The following is an 18,684-nucleotide window of genomic DNA, read 5'->3' as shown; positions in this document are numbered from 1 at the left end:
AGGATGGAACCTCAGAGACAGGCCAAGAATTGAAGCTAAGGCGAGTGAGAAAGAAGAGTTCTTATAGAGGTAGGAGCTAATGGTAGCAGTGAAGCCAAAGGACAGTATTTCAATAAGGGACGGCTAACATTAGCAAGAAAGAAAACAATTGAAAGATAAAACTCTTACTTTTCTGTAATATCTTTATTTACAAAATCCAATATAATCAACTTAAAGACAAGGTAGCTAATTTCAAAATAAATATGCAGAAAGTCATAGACTTCTTATCTGACAACAACCAATTAGAAAGCAGTATGGAACAGAAGACCCTATTCACAGTAAAAACAAAACAAAACAAAAAACCCTTACTATAACCTTACCCACAAGACCTTATGTGATCTGTCTCCATTACCTCACTTGCTTCATCTCTTATTATTTTTGTATTTCTTGAAGTGAAAGTCACATAACATAAAATTAAGTATTTTAAAGTGAACAAATTTAGTAGCATCTAATAAATTCACAGTGTTGTGCAATCACTACCTCTGTTTAGTTCCCTAACATTTTCATCATCCTCAAAGGAAACCCATTAAACAATAACTTCCCATTACCCTTTCCTCTCAGCTCCCAGTTATTATTCTCTTTCCTGTCTCTGTGAATTTGACTATTCTAGTACCTCGTAGAATAGTCAAAGGAGCCTGGCAGGCTGCGGTCCATGGGGTCGCAGGGAGTTGGACTCTACTGAGCGAGTAACAGCAGCAGCAGTACTTCAGAGAAGTGAAATCATATACTATTTGTCCTTTTGTGATTAGCTTCTTTCACTTAGCATAATGTTTTCAAGGTTCATCCATGTGGCAGCATGTATCTGAATTTTCTTCCTTTTCGTGGCTGAAAAGTAATATTACTCATGGCTGAGTAATATTCCATCGTATGATATTCCACATTTTATCAGTTGATGGACTTTTGAGTTGTTTCCACCTTTGGCAATTGTGAACAGTATATTGCTCTTCCTCATTCCCTAATTCTCTTGCTCAGATTTGTCAAGCTTGTTTCTGCCTCAAGACCATTGCATTTGTTTTTCCTTCTGCTTGGAATGCTCTTCTCCCATTTTCTCTTATGACTGTCATTTGCATCCTTGAAGCTCAAGCACCACATCCTCAGAGAAGCCTTCCCTGATCACTGTATGTAAAGTAGCTGAGCTCTCAGTCACTTTTCATCCCATTGTCCTATTTTATTGTCTTCATAATACATATCACCATCTGAAATGAATAAGAAATAGTGTCTAGACTGGGCTTCTTTGTGCTATTGGCCCCTTAAACCAGTGAGGCTTCTGGGCTCAGAATAACTTGCCTAAAATATATCAACTCTACAGTCCATGGAATTCTCCAGTCCAGAATACTGGAGTGGGTAGCCTATCCCTTATCCAAGGGATCTTCCCAACCCAGGGATCAAACCCAGGTCTCCCGCATTGCAGGCGGATTCTTTACCAGCTGAGCCACCAGGGAAGCTGAAGAATACTGGAATGGGTTGCCTATCCCTTCTCCAGGGCATCTTCCTGACCCAGGAATCAAACCAGGGTCTCCTGCATTGCAGGTGGATTCTTTACCAGCTGAGCTACTAGGGAAGCCCACCAAAAAAATACAGTTACCAAAATACTTTAAAATTGTGATATAGTAATCTGTGTCCTTCTCTACTAATCTCTGAAATAACAATAGCTATATGCAGGTCTAATAACTATTATAATTTAGAGGTCATGATTATAAATGCTATTTTGAGATATTTGCAACAATTGTAATAGGAAACGAAAAATATTGGTAATTTCTATTGGTTACGAAATCACAGGCACTGCTGAAGTTACTGTAGACTGTTACCTGCTTTGTTTTTTGCTGGAATGACTTTTATTTTTTTATTGGAGTATAATTACTTTACTGGACACATCTTTTTTATCCATTCATCTGTGGATAGACACCTTATATTGTTTCCAAAAAGAGAAATCAAGTGTTAGCAAAGGTAAAGAAAAAGGAATATCTGTGCACCGCTGGTGGCTCAGCCATCATGGGAAACAATTTTAAAAATAAAAAATAGAACTACCATATGATCCATCAGTCCTGCCTCTGAGCACATATTGCAAAAGAAATGAAAACAGGATATTCAGAGATATCTGCACTCCTGTGTCCATTGTAGCACCATTCACAACAGCCAAGACATGGAAACAATCCAAATATTGAACAATGGATCAATGGACAAAAATTGTCTTCTTTTCTTTTTTCTCTTGTCTTCTTGATAGTAGCCATACTAATAGGTATGAAGTGATATCTCAGTGTGGTTTTTTAAAAAATTTTTAATTGGAAGATAATTGATTTACAATGTTGTATTGGTTTCTACCATATAGCAGCATGAATCAGCCATAAGTATACATATGTCCCCTCCCTCTTGAGCCTCCCTCCCACCCTCACCCGCTCCTACCCCTCTAGGTTGTCACAGAGCTCTGGAATGAACTCCCTGCATCATACAGCCACTTCCCACTAGTTATCTGTGTTACACATGGTAATATATATGTTTCAATGCTACTCTTTGAATTTGTCCCACCCTCCCCTTCCCCTGCTGTGTCCACAAGCCCATTCTCTGTGTCTGTGTCTGTATTCCAGCCCTGCAAATAGGTTCGTCAGTGCCATTTTTTCTAGATCCCATACATATGCATTAATATATGACATTTGTTTTTCTTTTTCTGAATTACTTCACTCTGTATAACAGGCTCTAGGTTCATCCACCTCAGTAGAACTGACTCAAGTTTGTTCCTTTTCATGGCTGAGTAATATTCTATTGTGTATATATGTATCACAGCTTCTTTATCCACTCATCTGTCTCTGGACATCTAGGTTGCTTCCATATCCTAGCTACCATAAATAGTCCTGCAATGAACACTGGGGTACACGTGTCTTTTGAATTATGGTTTTCTCAGGGTATATGCCCAGTAGTGGGAGTGCTGGGCCATATGACAGTTCCATTTCTTTGTTAAGAAATCTCCATACTGTTCTCCATAATGGCTATATCAATTTACATGGCCACCAACTGTGCAAGAAGGTTCCCTTCTCTCCACATCCTCTCCAGCATTTATTGTTTGTAGATTTCTTGATGATTCTGACTGGTTTGAGGTGATAACTCATTATAGTTTTGATTTGCATGTCTCTAACAATGAGCGGTATTAAGCATTTTTTCATGTGTTTATTGGCCATTTGTATGTCTTCTTTGGAGAAATGTCTGTTTAGGTCATCTGCCCGTTTTTTGATTGGGTTGTTTGCAATTATTTTCTCCTGTTCTGAGGGTTTGTCTTTTTGTCTTGTTTATGGTTTCCTTTCCATTACCTACTTTTGTACCTGAAGAAACTCTAAACTTCAGTTACAGCTTAGAGAAAAAGATGTGTTTTTTCCTGTCGAGGTTCACGGATCCTATGGATTCTATCCATAGACCTTTCAAGGTTTGTGGACCCCAGGCTAAGGTACCCTGAAGGGACTTCCCTGGTGGTCCAGTGGTTAAGACTCCCAGCTTCCATTGCAGGGAGCATGGGTTTGATCCCTAGTCAGGGAATAAGATCCCACATGCCATGTGGCATGGCCAAAAGATAAAAAGGAATTTCTACCCTGAAAAGTAAAAGATAAACAGTTGTGAGAAAGAGGGATAGAATATATTGGAGCTGGGTTTTCTAGCAGATCATAGTAAGCCAGGGAAAATGGGCTGGAAAAAAGCTGCCTTGGGGTATGAGGGATGTAGAGATTTCCAGTTGATAAGGATATGAAGGAAGCAAAATCTTTGAAGGGGAGCCAGGTGTCCCTCAGAAGGAAGCAGTTTTTTTTTTTTTTTTTTTTAGAAGGAAGCATTTTTGTGACACGGTTGCTTATGGGAGTAAGAGATTTTGTTTACCAGGGACTGGAGTCCAGTGAGCATGCCCGAGTGGGATGGGAGAGATGGCCATTGAGGGCAGATGAGCCATTGGGAGCAGGAGTGGGACCCTTACTATATTCCAGATACCATGTGGGACACTGAGGATAAAAAGATGAATAAGACTCTAGTTCTAAGGTAAATAAATACAAAGGATGTAATTTATAGCATGATCAATGTAATTAACATGGCTGTATGTTATATATGAAAGTTAAGAGAGTAAATCCTGAATTCTCATCAAAATGGGAATTTTGTTTGTATTTCTGTAATTTTGTACATATGTGAGACGATAGATGTTTACTAGAGTTATTGTGATAACCACTTCATGATGTATGTAAATCAAATCATTATGCTGTATACCTTAAACTTATACAGTGCTATATGTCACTTAGGTCTCAATAAAACTAAATTAAAAAATCAAAATGTCAGAAAAAGGGTAAAAAAGAATAAGACAAAGATGAGTCATCCATTTAGGATTAGACTGAACCAGATCCTGTGGGTGGATTGGCTGCTCTGACGATGCCTCTCTTCAGAGACCCTAAGGGCCAGAGGCGTTAGCAGAAAGACCCAGTGTGTCACTAGAGATGCAGGGGGTAAAAAGCTAAAAATGCATTGCTTTGTGTCCTCCTTGGGTCCCTTCTGTAGAGCAAAAAATAAAGTAAAAAAGTTATATAATGGAGGAAAAAATATAGGCGTGCTGTCTTTAGATCATTCAAATGAGCCAGTCACCCAAAAATTAATTAAACAAACCTAAGAGATGTATTCCCCCCCAACCCCACTAATTCTTCAGGAACCTTCTAAGGATCCCTGCAACCAAGTGATCCTTTGATGATATTACCCTTCAGAATAGTGTTTGGCTCACAGGGATCAAAGGAAGAAAGAAAGGACTATATTTTTAGATTTTTCTCTGGAGCTCCAGAGGTACCGTGCACCTGGCTCTCTCTGTATGTAGCTCTCAGAATCTAGAATTCTGTGATTTCTTTTTTAAAAACCTCTTTTCTCTTCTCTACTAGGGGAATCTTTCAAAAAGGCTCAGGTAGGCGGCTGCTGCAGCTGAGAGGCACTGGCTGAGCCCAGCTCCTCCTTCCATCACATTCCCTTCCCGCAGTGGTGTCTGCAGACTCCCCATCTGGCAGGGGTCCCCAACCTCCCAGATTCTAATGCCAGATGATCTGGGGTGGAGCTGATGTAATAATAATATTAATAGAAATAAAATGTACAATCAATGTAATGCGCTTGAATCATCCTGAAACCATCCCTGCCCCCCTGCTTCTCCAGCCCCATTCTTGGAAAAACTGTCTTCCATGAAACCGGTCCCTGATGCCAAAATGGTTAGGGACCACTGCCCTGGGCCAGATAGCAAACTTCTTCTTGCTTGAAGGGAGGAAGCCCCGGATGGAGAGGCAGCGGACAGACAGGGAGATGAGAACAGAGGCAGGGCGGAGGCTAAGCTGACCTAGTTAGAGCAGAAAGAGGCTGTAGGGGCCATAGAGAAGAAAGAAGCTTCCCAGGACAGAGAGGAACAGAGGACTGACTCTTGGCTAAGACTCTTTAGCAAGACTTGGAGCCACACAGGAGCTCTGTGCCTGGGAACTCAGTGAGCTTGGGGGTGGGGAGGTGTGCACACGTGTTGAGGTTGTGTGTGTAAGACTCTACCAAATTTTCAAAGTTTCAAATTTTCAAAGTTACAACCTTAGGGACTTCCCTGGCGGTCCAGTGGTTAAGACTCTGCAGTTTAATGCAGGGGGCGAGGCTTCAGTCCCTGGTGAGGGAACTAAGACCCCGCATGACCTGTGGCCACAGAAAAAAAAAATCATGACCTTAGAGGAAATGAGAACAGAAAAATATTTTAGGGGAGCCTCAAACCCAGAAAGATTGAGAAGAACCCAGTGCATTCTGGAAGATTCCCCAGCAGTGGGTCAAGGAGACATCCCGACCACCCCTGGGTACCCAGCTCGAGTATTAGCTGATGCAGGGGAGACAGAGGAAGCAAAGACATGAGCCCAGCCTGGGGTACCATCCGCTCATCCACAGATGCTGCCAGGGGGCTTCACACTGCATCTGGGCCCCATGAGGCAGAGAAGGGCCCTTCACTGTCCCTGCCCTTCACAAGGACACAGTCTGTTTGAGGGGACACTAATCCTTGTGAAGCATCAGTAAACCATCCAATAGCATAATTCTTTGTCACACTCGCGAGGCCCAGAAGGGCTTTCTGGCATCACTGGGGAATTTTGGAGGAGATGGGCATTCTTCCGAGTCCTGAGGCCTGGGAGGGCAAGATTGGGATGAGAAGAGAGAAGTGCTCATTCCAGAGAGAAAGCACACTGATGAACACACAGCTGGCTCATGTGGGGATGAAATAGGTGGCTAGTCTGACGGGAGTAGAGGCCCACTGAAATCCAGTCAGGTGGGAGGAGTCAGATTACCGAGGGTATTTTGCACTTCAAAAAGAGCTTTGAAACCTAACAAAATCCAGGTGTCTGAAGGGGTCTGGCCATTTCCCCACTCTCCCCTGTAGCTACAAGCCCATCGTGGAATTCATCGATGCCCAGTTTGAGGCCTACCTGCAGGAGGAGCTGAAGATCCGCAGGGTACTGCACACCTACCATGACTCTCGCATCCACGCCTGCTTGTACTTCATCGCCCCCACGGGTCATTCCTTGAAATCTCTGGACCTAGTGACAATGAAGAAGCTGGACAGTAAGGTAAGGAGGCAGGGGCGAGGGTGGGTGGGAGGTGGGGCCTGCTGGACCCCTCCTGGTGGTCTCCTGTGCCACACTGATGCCAGAGTCCGGCAGAGGTTCTGTGGCATTGGCATCCTCCGCTTCACTCCCTGTCCCTCCATAAAGATGGTGTTAATTGCTCCAGCGCCTGAGTCGTATGCTTTGTGATGTTTTCCCAGCACTGGGCATGAGTGTGCACTGAGCTGTTTTCTGCCCTGATCCCTCTTGGGAATAAAGGTGGATGCAGGACAGATGGCTGACTTCAAAAGTTATTATTCTTATTATCAATAATAATTTTATCATAGCAGCTAACATTTGTTAAACCTTTATTATATGTCACCACTGTCAAAGTGCCTTGTGGAGTGTCTCATTGAATCCTCACAACAACCCAGTAAAGCAAACACCATCATTACTCTTATTTTATAGAAGAGAAAACTGAGGCTCTAAGAGGTTTGGAGACACCCATTGTCATAGAGCCAGCTCCTGGCAAAGCCTAGATTTGAACTCGGCTCTGTGGTGCCAGGTTACATTGCCTCCACACCCAAGGAAGATGGCTGTGGGATTCAGGCACATCCCGCTTTAAGATAAACGGAAAAATGCAAGTCCCACATCAGATATAAATTAGACAATGATTCTTCATGTTAAAGGATTATTAGTTGTGCAAGATAATTGACCATGGGATTCTTTAAAAAGTCTCATTACTAGTCCATTTCCTCCCTTAACATCTCATATGTACCTGGCACTGTGATGAGTCCTTTATATGCATTGTTTTCATTTCATTCATCCAATAATCCTGTGTGGTAAGTATTATTATTATTCACATTTTACACATGAGGAAACCGAGGCACAGTCAAATAGCTTGCTCAAGACAACTTGTAATGGATCTGGGATGCAGACCAAGCTCTCTCTAACTCCAGGGAATTTATTTTACAAAAAAAAAAAAAGAAATCTTTAAATGTGGTTGTTTAGTATCACCTTCACTATAATCACTCAGTTTCAGCTGTCATCAAAAGAGGAGCAATTTGTCATTTTTCACAGCAATGAGTTCTCCGCCCACAAGTAACGTGCTGCTCAGGAAACGTCACCATGCCCTGCATGTCTTGAATGAGGCAGCACGGAGCCATGTGGTAGGCAGCCTGCTAGGTGGGCTGTTAGGTAGGCAAAGTTCAGCCTATGTTTACAGCATGCTGATGGGGGAAGTGGTGAAAAGAGACAAGAATTGACTGCCTGCTGCATTACCTCGCCAAGGGCTTCAACCTCCATGCCCCAAAGACCTGAAGGGAGGTACCGCCAAGGTCCAGTCTTTCTTTGACCAACTCCTAAAGCTGCGGCGTCAGCCTGGAGAGGCTCTCCAAAGGCAAAGAGCAAAGAAGGGGAAAATTTCAAGTCTTGAGCTGTTTTCAGGGCCCAAGCACCATCCACACCAGCCCATTGGAGTGTGCTGGCAGGACCAGCTGTGTTTGTTGTGTGAACTTGAGCTTGGCTCTGCTCTGTCTCACTCAGGCACATCCCTTTCCAGTTGCTTGACCTTCCAGCAGTAAAAGCCTTGTCCCTTCTCAGAGGAATTTCAAGGATTAAGGTTCAGGTAGATTGAACTTCAGGGCAGCATCAGGCCTTCCTCCTACATCTGTACAAAATTAGGCATCTGCTTCTGCTTTCTTTACACAGAAATTAATCAGGCGACTCTGACAGTGAGGCTCTTTTTGGCTAAGTCTCAGATCAAATTGGGCTCCCCTGATAGCTCAGCTGGTAAAGAATCCTCCTGCAATGCAAGAGACCCCAGTTCGATTCCTAGGTCAGAAAGATCCTCTGGAAAAGGAATAGGTTATCCATTCCAGTATTCTTGGTCTTCCCTGGTGGCTCAGACAGTAAAGAATCCTCCTGCAATGCTGGAGACCTGGGTTTAATCCCTGGGTTGGGAAGATCCCCTGGAGGAGGGCATGGCAACCCACTCTAGTATTCTTCCCTGGAGAAGCCACATGGGCAGAGGAGCCTGGCAGGCTACAGTCCATAGGGTCACAAAGAGTTGTACACAACTGATCAACTAAGCACAGCACAGATCAAATCAGTAACAGAGGGTGGTCTTCACGTCAGTGGGCTGGTTCCTTAGTGTTGGCTCCAGAAAGAGGGCCGTATATGCATCTTCATGGAGCCCTGCCCTGCCTCACTTCCCACATGGGTCTCTTTCACCTGGCTTAGGGCTAGCCCCCACAAGATGGGTTGGGACAGTTGACTATTGGAAAGGAGTGGCCTCTTCCCCCCCTGTCCACCTCAGATTCCCAATTGTCATCCTTCTGCTTCAAAATCACCAAAGCAATGACCTTGGTATTAAGATATCATGCAGCTCATCGATTTGGATCTGAGCTGGTAGGTTAAGACTACAGACTGAAAAATGAGGTTCAACTTGGATCTGAATCCCAGTTCCAGTATGTGTGTGCTCTGTGGCCTTGGACAAGCTACTTCACCTCTCTCTGCCTCAGTTTGTCCTTGGTAAAATAGTGGTACTAATACCTTCTGGGAGGGTTTTCTGCCAGGGTTAATTGTGTTAATCTATGTAAAGCACTTATTGTTCAGTGCCCGGCAAACAGAAAGCACTCATTGTCATTTATTATACTGCTGTTTGGCTATGGAGGTGGCCAGGCCTGGGCTATTGGGTTGAACTGCTCCCTCTGGCAGCTGGTAGAAGTCCTAGGTCACCTACTCTGAGCTGCAGATTTCCAGTAATGATGCCCCTTTGCTCTTCCCTTCTCTAGGTGAACATCATCCCCATCATTGCCAAATCAGATGCCATTTCTAAGAGTGAGCTAACCAAGTTCAAAATCAAAATCACCAGCGAGCTTGTCAACAACGGAGTCCAGATCTACCAGTTCCCTACAGATGATGAGTCCGTGGCAGAGATCAACGGAACCATGAACGTGAGTGGGCTTCACACAGGGCTTCAATTTTCTGGCCATTTGCTCTTTAGGATTATTATTTTGCCAAATAGCAGTCAGACCTCACCATCCATCTTAGTGTAATCAACTCGATTATCTGAGTCTCAGGTATTTGTGAGAAAGAATTTAGAGGCAAACAGCTCCTCCCTCCTCAGACATGTAGAGATAAATAGCCAGAGACTGAAGGAGGGAATGGTTGACCCCAGGAATCGGTTCGACCAGGGGATTCTGACCTCTCCTACCCTCCTCTTTGACGCCTGTCTCATCTAGGCCAGGCAGCCCCTGTGGGACTGCCAGAAAGGCAAACAGTCTTTGTCTCAGACCAGAAAAATGTCTTGACAGTTGATGCAGCAAAAGAAGGCAAGTGTGAGAAAGTTGGCTGGCTTTGGAGACTCGAGGATAATCTGTACTCAGATAATCAAGCCCTCTGCCCCCGGGAGGAAAAATGATATGTAGTCTCCAATTTTTCTGGTGACTAGAGAAATGTTATTTTTAAACTTCATGATTATGTTTTGCTTTATTAAGTGTGAATGAGTCGAAGGGAAAAAATGAAAAAAACAACCAACCACTTGCCATGTTTCCTCTCACTCCCCCATTTCCCCTCCTAGAGGAATGAGTAATGAAGGAGGCAGGGAGTCAAATGGCTCCTCATGCTTCTTTACAATGTGTTGATGCTGTTGCTGTGAAATCTTCAATGTTGTGATTTCAAGGAGACAGCTAATAGCTTGCAGAAAGCCTCTGCTTTGGAACAGATTTCTTTTTCTCTATTGAGAGTCATCAGTTTTTTCCTAATGACATAATGCCTGAATATAGCCAAATGCAGGAAAGCCTTATAATAAAAGCCATTTTTAGAAAACTTTCCTGCTGCCACCACCCCCTAAGTCATCATTACGCATAAGCTACCACCTCCTATGAATCAGCCAACAAATTAACCTAGTGGGGCAGCAAATCACTGTCTTGCCTGCCTTTTTGCCCATCAGCGCACCAGAGATACGTTTGTGATGAGAGGCCCTTGGTTATCTTTGACAAACCTGGCCGGAGGATAGAACTGTGTGGATCGTGGGAGTTGGAGTTGTGGCCTCTCTGACTGGGCCTGAATACTGAAAAACTAAATAAAAAAAAAATAAGGTTACTGCATATCGTCTCCAGCTGCCAGGACATTTTGATGAAAATTAGGTTCTGCTAGGATAAGAAAACCCGAAGGGGCACCTTATCTCCAGAAAACTGGAGCCTAGAGAGAAGCGTCATCTGGTGTCACCACACTGAGGTCTGGAAACTCTTACTCACCTCAGAACATCGGGCCCCATGGATCCCTTCCGAACATGTATTCCCTGAGTCACTAGGCAGCTTTCAGGCTGGTGGTTTGCTTGGCTGAGGATGGATATGGATACGGTTGAAGAGTCCTCAGCAATCTCAGGGTGTCACACAGAACAACCTCTGACTATGTGGTGGGTCAGGAGTGACCATCATTTTGGGCTCTGCTTTCAGCTTACCTCTGGGCCCTTGCTTGAAGCCCGGGCAGCCTTGGCCTCAAGGTGGGAAACTTCCCGTGCTATGAAGCAGTAGTCTTCAACTACGCTGCTTCACCTGTGAAGGGATTTGGGGTCTTTTTTTTTTTTTTTTTTTACAATAAATAGTCCCAGTGTGCCAATGCTTCACTTTGAAAAACCTTATTTGAGTGGATCCGGGGTTATCCCTGCAACATCCCTCAGCACTCATTCTCTTGCGTTCCCCCAGGCTTTTTTGTATGTGACAGATAGCTCAAGACAGGGGTGGCTTACAGCTAGCATGCCTGAACTGGGCATGTGCAAGGGAGGGGGCATGCATGTGAAAACTGTGTATTACATTTGTTGTGATGGGGGAAGGCGGGGGGAGTAGGTGCTATGAAATACGTACAGAGAATTGCTTAGCCTGACTATCCCTGGAGCAACTGTGTCACACTGGGCCTTCCAGACAAGTTGTAGCCTGTGAAGCAGCATCATCAGAGAGCCAGGTTTGGGTGGTAGGAGAAATGGATGCTGGCCTCTCAATTCTGGATTTGACCCCAGCCCCACAGTCTCAGCCACCCTAGCCAATTGTCATGGGAACTGGATTGGAAGGATGGAAGAAGCCTCTTGCTCAAGTGGAGAAGACTGCTCAGTCATCCCTTAGTTCCCCACTCGGGATTTTCACGGCAGGAAATGAGAGTCAAGAGGTCTAGCCTCCCTCTTGGCTCCTGGGTGGCTCTGAAAACACTTATTTCAACTCAGAGTGCTCAAAAGAGAGGGGGAGAGGTCTTGCTGTATGCCACTTTCCACCTATACTCTGATAGCTCTCAAGGTGGCAGACTTCAGTGCTAAAATTTGCTCTGGTGTGCTGTGGTAAGTCGCTTCAGTTGTGTCCGACTCTTTGCAACCCTTTGGACTGTAGCCTGCCAGGCTCCTCTGTCCATAGGATTTTCCTGGCAAGAATACTGGAATGGGTTGCCATACCCTCCACCAGGGGATCTTTCCAACCCAGGAATTGAACCCACATCTCTTATGTCTCCTGCATTGGCAGGCAAGTTCTTTACCACTAGCACCACCCGGGAAGCCCAAAATTTGCTATGTTGTTCAAATTTAATGTTCTTTGAATGGTTCAAACTACGGCCAGGGAGCAGGGCATAGGCCCAGTTACTCGACTTGGCTCAGTCAGCTGGCTGCCTGTGAGCTCTTGGATTTGGCCCCCACAAAGGCATTTGGGCCCAGTGAGAGCATATGGGTGGCCAGAAGGGTCACAGGGAGACCCATAGGTACAAGCCTGTCTCCCCCCACCCCGAGGCAGCAGTGCCATTTCCACAGTTGGTAATATTTGTGTGTGAGTCACCACCAAGGGTGAACTTGGGAGGATCAGTCAATGCTCTCGGGCTTCCTGATGGCTCAGATGGTAAACGACAGTTCTCTTGCTCGGTGGTCAGTAGGAGGCTAGAATGAAGGCCAGTGTAACTAGCCCCACAACTAGGAAATACTGTCCTCCTGGGAGGAAGCTATGCCCACTCTAGATCTTATCAGATGAGGAATCAGTGGTCCTGACAATGTGTTTCACTGGGCTAAGGGGGATGGTCATCTAACCTCCCTAATAGAATGGGTGTCTTAGAAACAGAATAGAATAGTTCAGGCTGGTTGACTCATCAAACACTTTTAAATGGACCAAGAGGAATTTAAGGGACATATGAGGCCATAAAGATAGTGAGCCTGGGCACTCATCCTCTGCGATGGCCCACACTTTGTGGAGTGTGTCTCTCTCTGAATAAATCCACTTCTTACCTATCACTTTGTCTACAACCCCATAACCCTGGGCCTCTCTTGCCTTCCAAGATAGCCCCCACTCTGTCTACGGAATGTATTTCCTCCCTGGATAAGCCTTCTTTCACTCTAAAAAAAAAGATAGTGAGTGTGGGAACAGACTCCCAAGAGGAGGCTTGGGACTATTCCTTGTTGGAGTTTCTGAGACAGGGGCATCTGAGGTCTCGGGTGAGTGAGAATTACATGGAATCCCCATAGGAACCCATCCATGTTTCAGCAGCAGTGCTGTCTTTCAAGTCTCCTCCCAGGGCCCACACCTACAAAGTGCCAGCCCCAGGGGGGTAGGGGGTGGGGACTGGAGGGTTTACCTTCTCCCTGCTCTGCTTGACTCTATTCTAGTTGTCAGAGCCACCAGGCTCTCAAGAGCAGCAGCAAGGCGGCCAGAGCCAACCCCACGATTTCCTGCCCTTCATGGTTAAAGCTGAACTGACCTACCGCCCTGGGTGGTGGCAAAGGCTGGCAGCTATAGCGTGGTGTCCTCACTGCTCCTTGGGAAGATTTGGGCATGGGAAGTAGGAACCTGGGCAAGTCCTTTCAATTGTCTGTACGCCAGTTTTCCAAATCACGAGTGGGGCTTATAATAACTGCCCTGGAAGGCTGTTGTAGAATCAAATGAAATCTGCCTGGGAGCACTCGGAAACGAGATCCTTGCAGAAACTTATCAGAACAGACTTTGATGCCAGTTGGAAATGAGTGTGCCAGGGGAGGTCTCGGAGCCCTCTGAAGCTGCCATGGCGGGGACTGTGTGTTTCAGAGCAGGGAGGCATAAAGTGACGGCAGTTTAAAGAGGAGGGGGAAGCAAGTGACCCTGTCATGCTAACTGAAAATGTCTTTTGGAGATAAAAATAACACACCCAAGGGAATACTGACATTTTTTTTTTAATGCCTTTATTCTCTTCTGGATTTTTTTTTTTCTTCTTTCGCTCTTAAGCCCAGAGAAGTACTTCCCACTTCACATACCCTCCTCCTGCATCACTTTCAGCTGAGAGCCCAGGATGTGTGGGAATGCTCCACCACCAGTCCCCTGGTCTAGCCCTCTGTCATGGCTGCCCCTTCGAGTGACTGAAGCTTTGAGGTTTCTGCAGGTGGGGCAGCCTTTTCCTGGAAAGTGTTTGCGGGTTAATTGGAGGCTGCCAGCATGTCTTGGGTCTCTGAGGGGGGATGAATTGTGCCCAATTGAACCCCCGCCCCTTCTGACCTTGAAAGCTGGCTGGCTGAGATCAGAGATGCTTCGGCCTTTAGGCAGGGTTTCCAGGATTTCACGCCTCCCTCCATGGCCCTATTAGAACTGACAAAACATTTCCCACCTCCACCCCTTGCCCACTTTGCATATCCATAGCCTTGTCTTTCCCTCTTTCCTCTGTCCCTTATTTGCGGACAGTCATAGCAGTGGGATGTGGCAAGACCCGAGATAATCATCGGAGAGCAACTGAGAGTGGGTGAAGGCCCAGCACCTCAGCGGGGTTGGGGGAGTGGTTTAGCAGATGTGCTGGAGCTGAGCTCCCAGTTGACACCTGTGTTCTTCCACTCTGAAGAACATTCTTGGCGTTCAGGGCTAGAGGAGAACAGAAAGGAAGTATTGACTGTGAGGTCAGATTTAAACTGCCTCTTACAATTTGGCCTTGCCTGGCCAGTTCACCTGTTCACTCTAAACCCCTGGATTTAGAGTGCTCCCCTGATCTGCTGCTCGAACGCCCAAAGGGAGTGGCAGACCAGCAGGGGTGGGCTTTGAAATCAGAGAGACATGTATTCCACTCCTAGCTCTGCCGGGCTAGGCTCTGAGCTTTTTCAATGTTGTATTCTTCTTAATGCCTGGCACACAGCAGGACGTCAGTTCAGTTCAGTTGAGTTCAGTTGCTCAGTCATGTCCGACTCTTTGTGACCCCATGAACCGCAGCACGCCAGGCCTCCCTGTCCATCACCAACTCCCGGAGTTTACCCAAACTCATGTCCATTGAGTCGGTGATGCCATCCAATCATCTCATCCTTTGTCATCCCCTTCTCCTCTGCCCTCAGTCTTTCCCAGCATCAGGGTCTTTTCAAATGAGTCAGCTCTTCACATCAGGTGGCCCAAAGTATTGGAGTTTCAGCTTCAACATCAGTCCTTCCAATGAACACCCAGGACTGATCTCCTTTAGGACTGGTTGGAACCCCTTGCAGTCCAAGGGACTCTCAAGAGTCTTCTCCAACACCACAGTTCAAAAGCATCAATTCTTCAGCACTCAGCTTTCTTTATAGTCCAACTCTCACATCCATACATGACCATTGGAAAAACCATAGCCTTGACTAGATGGACCTTTGTGGACAAAGTAATGTCTCTGCTTTTTAATGTGCTGTCTGGGTTGGTCATAACTTTCCTACCATGGAGTAAGCATCTTTTAATTTCACCATCTGCAGTGATTTTGGAGACCAAAAAAATAAAGTCAGCCACTATTTCCCAGTCTATTTGCCATGAAGTGATGGGACCAGATGCCATGATCTTAGTTTTCTGAATGTTGAGCTTTAAGCCAACTTTTTCACTCTCCTCTTTCACTTTCATCAAGAGGCTCTTTAGTTCTTCACTTTCTGCCATAAGGGTGGTGTCATCTGCATATCTGAGGTTATTGATATTTCTCCTGGCAATCTTGATTCCAGCTTGTGCTTCCTCCAGCCCAGCGTTTCTCATGATGTACTCTGCATATAAGTTAAATAAGCAGGGTGACAATATACAGCTTTGACGTACTCCTTTTCCTATTTGGAACCAGTCTGTTGTTTCATGTCCAGTTCTAATTGTTGCTTCCTGGCCTGCATACAGGTTTCTCAAGAGGCAAGTTGGGTGTTCTGGTATTCCCATCTCTTTCAGAATTTTCCAGTTTATTGTGATCCACACAGTCAAAGGCTTTGGCATAGGCAGTAAAGCAGAAATAGATGTTTTTCTGGAACTCTCTTGCTTTTTTGACAATCCAGCAGATATTGGCAATTTGATCTTTGGTTCCTCTGCCTTTTCTAAAACGAGCTTGAACGTCTGGAAGTTCACGGTTCACGTATTGTTGAAACCTGGCTTGGAGAATTTTGAGCATTACTTTACTAGTGTATGAGATGAGTGCAATTGTGCGGTAGTTTGGGCATTCTTTGGCATTGCCTTTCTTTGAGATCAGAATGAAAACTGACCCTTTCCAGTCCTGTGGCCACTGCTGAGTTTTCCAAATTTGCTGGCATATTGAGTGCAGCACTTTCACAGCATCATCTTTCAGGATTTGAAGTAGCTCGACTGGAATTCCATCACCTCCACTAGCTTTGTTTGTGGTGATGCTTCCTAAGGCCCACTTGACTTCACATTCCAGGATGTCTGGCTCTAGGTGAGTGTGAGTGATCACACCATTGTGATTATCTGGGTCGTGAAGCTCTTTTTTGTACAGTTCTTCTGTGTATTCTTGCCACCTCTTCTTAATATCTTCTGCTTCTGTTAGGTCGATACCATTTGTGTCCTTTATTGAGCCCATCTTTGCATGAAATGTTCCCTTGGTGTATCTAATTTCTTGAAGAGATCTCTAGTCTTTCCCATTCTATTGTTTTCCTCTATTTCTTTGCATTGATCACTGAGGAAGGCTTTCTTATCTCTCCTTGCTATTCTTTGGAACTCTGCATTCAAATGGATATATCTTTCCTTTTCTCCTTCGCTTTTTGCTTCTCTGCTTTTCACAGCAATTTTTGCATTTCTTTTTCTTGGGGATGGTCTTGCTCCCTGTCTCCTGTACAGTGTCACCAACCTCCGTCCATAGTTCATCAGGCACCCTGTCTATCAGATCTAGTCCCTTAAATCTATTTCTCACTTCTACTGTATAGTCATAAGGGATTTGATTTAGGTCATACTTGAATGGTCTAGTGGTTTTCCCTTCTTTCTTCAATTTAAGTCTGAATTTGGCAATAAGGAGGTCATGATCTGAGCCACAGTCAGCTCCCAGTCTTGTTTTTGCTGACTGTGTAGAGCTTCTCCACCTTTGGCTGCAAAGAATATAATCAATCTGATTTTTGCATTGACTATCTGGTGATGTCCATGTGTAGGGTCTTCTCTTATGTTTTTGGAAGAGGGTGTTCACTATGACCAGTGTGTTCTCTTGGCAGAACTCTATTAGCCTTTGCCCTGCTTCATTCCATACTCCAAGGCCAAATTTGCCTGTTACTCCAGGTGTTTCTTGACTTCCTACTTTTTGCATTCCAGTCCCCTATAATGAAAAGGACATCTTTTGGGGGTGTTAGTTCTAGAAGGTCTTGTAGGTCTTCATAGAATAGAACCATTCCACTTCAGCTTCTTCAGCGTTACTGGTTGGGGCATAGACTTGGATTACTGTGATATTGAATGGTTTGCCTTGGAAACGAACAGAGATCATTCTGTTGTTTTTGAGATTGCATCTAAGTACTGCATTTCAGACTCTTTTGTTGACTATCAAGTGGGTCAAAATATCTGAGATCAAGGCCTGTTTGTCCAAGCAGGCTAAGAAAGCTTGTTTCAGTGGACTTTTTGCTTCTCTGTAAAGCCCTTCTGAGTAAAGCTCTACCTGGCTTGTAAACAGTATTTAATCAGTGGTTCCATTTGGCCAGTGGTGACTCAGCACTTCACGTGGAATGGAGCATTGTGAGCGTGTCCCAGGCCTCACAGTATGACTGGGGGCGCCTGCCTCTTCTCTGATGCATGAAAGCAGCCTCATCAGCTGGGCCTTGTGCCTTATTATCCCTCTCTATCTCAAGCACCAAGCTATACACCCCATTTGTACTTTTCTTTCCCCTGCTATTCCCATGGCTATTCAAGGAGTATTTATTAAGCACCTACTGTGTGCAGGGTGCCAGACTGTACACTTGAGCCCTTGGGCATATTCTGTCTTCTGTGATTTCAGGTATGGAATTCAGTCTTCGCTAACCAGATCGTAAGCTCCCAGAGGGTAAGGGAGTGAATTTTCTACTCCCTTTGTTTCCCTTTAAAGCCCCTAAAACAGAACTCAGCTCAGTGATGGGCACGTGGGGACTTGACTTCTAGGCTCGAGAGTTCAGGACAAGCTCTTGCTCCAGGATAGTATGAGACCAGGTGCGTCCACCTCAGTCAGCAGTGTGGTTTCCGTGCGTGTCTATTCTTTGGGCTCTCATACTCTGGGGAAAGGGAGCAGTGGTTCCAGCCCCCTCCATTCTCCTTTACTCTCTCTCCACACATAGCCCTCTGTGTCCCACTCACCTGCCTTCCAAAGGCGCTTCGCCTCAGCAACCATGAAGACTGAATAGCTGGCTAATCTGTGTATCTGCTTATTATTCTGCTTATTTTCTGTCTTTGTTCCCTACGCACTCGGCCATATCCTGGTTACCTTCTATTGTGAATTTCTGAACATGCAAAGCTTGGAGTAGGCCTCTTCTCCCTACACAGCCTGGGAGCTTATGAAATGCCTCCTGATGGTGGCGGCAGTGAGGGACACTGCGGCGGGGGTGCCGAGGCCCTCGCGATGAGCAGCAGCGGGACTGGGGTCACTCAGTGCCTTTACCCAGAATTCTCAGCTTTTGTCTGCCTCCTGTTGCAGGCCCACCTGCCATTTGCTGTCATTGGCAGCACAGAAGAACTAAAGATAGGTAACAAGATGATGAAAGCTCGGCAGTACCCCTGGGGCACTGTGCAAGGTGAGTGAATCTCCCGGAGAAGGGCTACACTCAGCAGTCCCCTTCTATCTGTCCCTTTGCTTGTCCCCAGTTTCTACTCATTCATCTTGGGCCTCAGGCATCTCTAGGGGTCACCAGCAGGCAAACTTTGGCTTCATACCTGGATTCTCT

At 45.4% G+C, this 18,684-nt stretch overlaps 1 protein-coding gene across 10 annotated transcripts in view; it reads left to right on the top strand.

Annotated features, from left to right (window-relative positions):
* Positions 1-18,684, top strand: part of SEPTIN6 (septin 6) — a 159,638-nt gene that overhangs the window by 123,233 nt on the left and 17,721 nt on the right. For all 10 annotated transcript variants that reach the window (XM_059883516.1, XM_059883515.1, XM_024988198.2 and 7 more), the window contains 3 exon segments: positions 6,434-6,620; positions 9,392-9,553; positions 18,438-18,534. In XM_059883516.1, coding sequence (XP_059739499.1) covers positions 6,434-6,620; positions 9,392-9,553; positions 18,438-18,534 — 446 coding nt within the window.

Source organism: Bos taurus, chromosome X (genome assembly GCF_002263795.3).
Source record: "Bos taurus isolate L1 Dominette 01449 registration number 42190680 breed Hereford chromosome X, ARS-UCD2.0, whole genome shotgun sequence".
Lineage (NCBI taxonomy): Eukaryota > Metazoa > Chordata > Mammalia > Artiodactyla > Bovidae > Bos > Bos taurus.
This window is presented reverse-complemented; position numbering and strand designations above follow the sequence as displayed.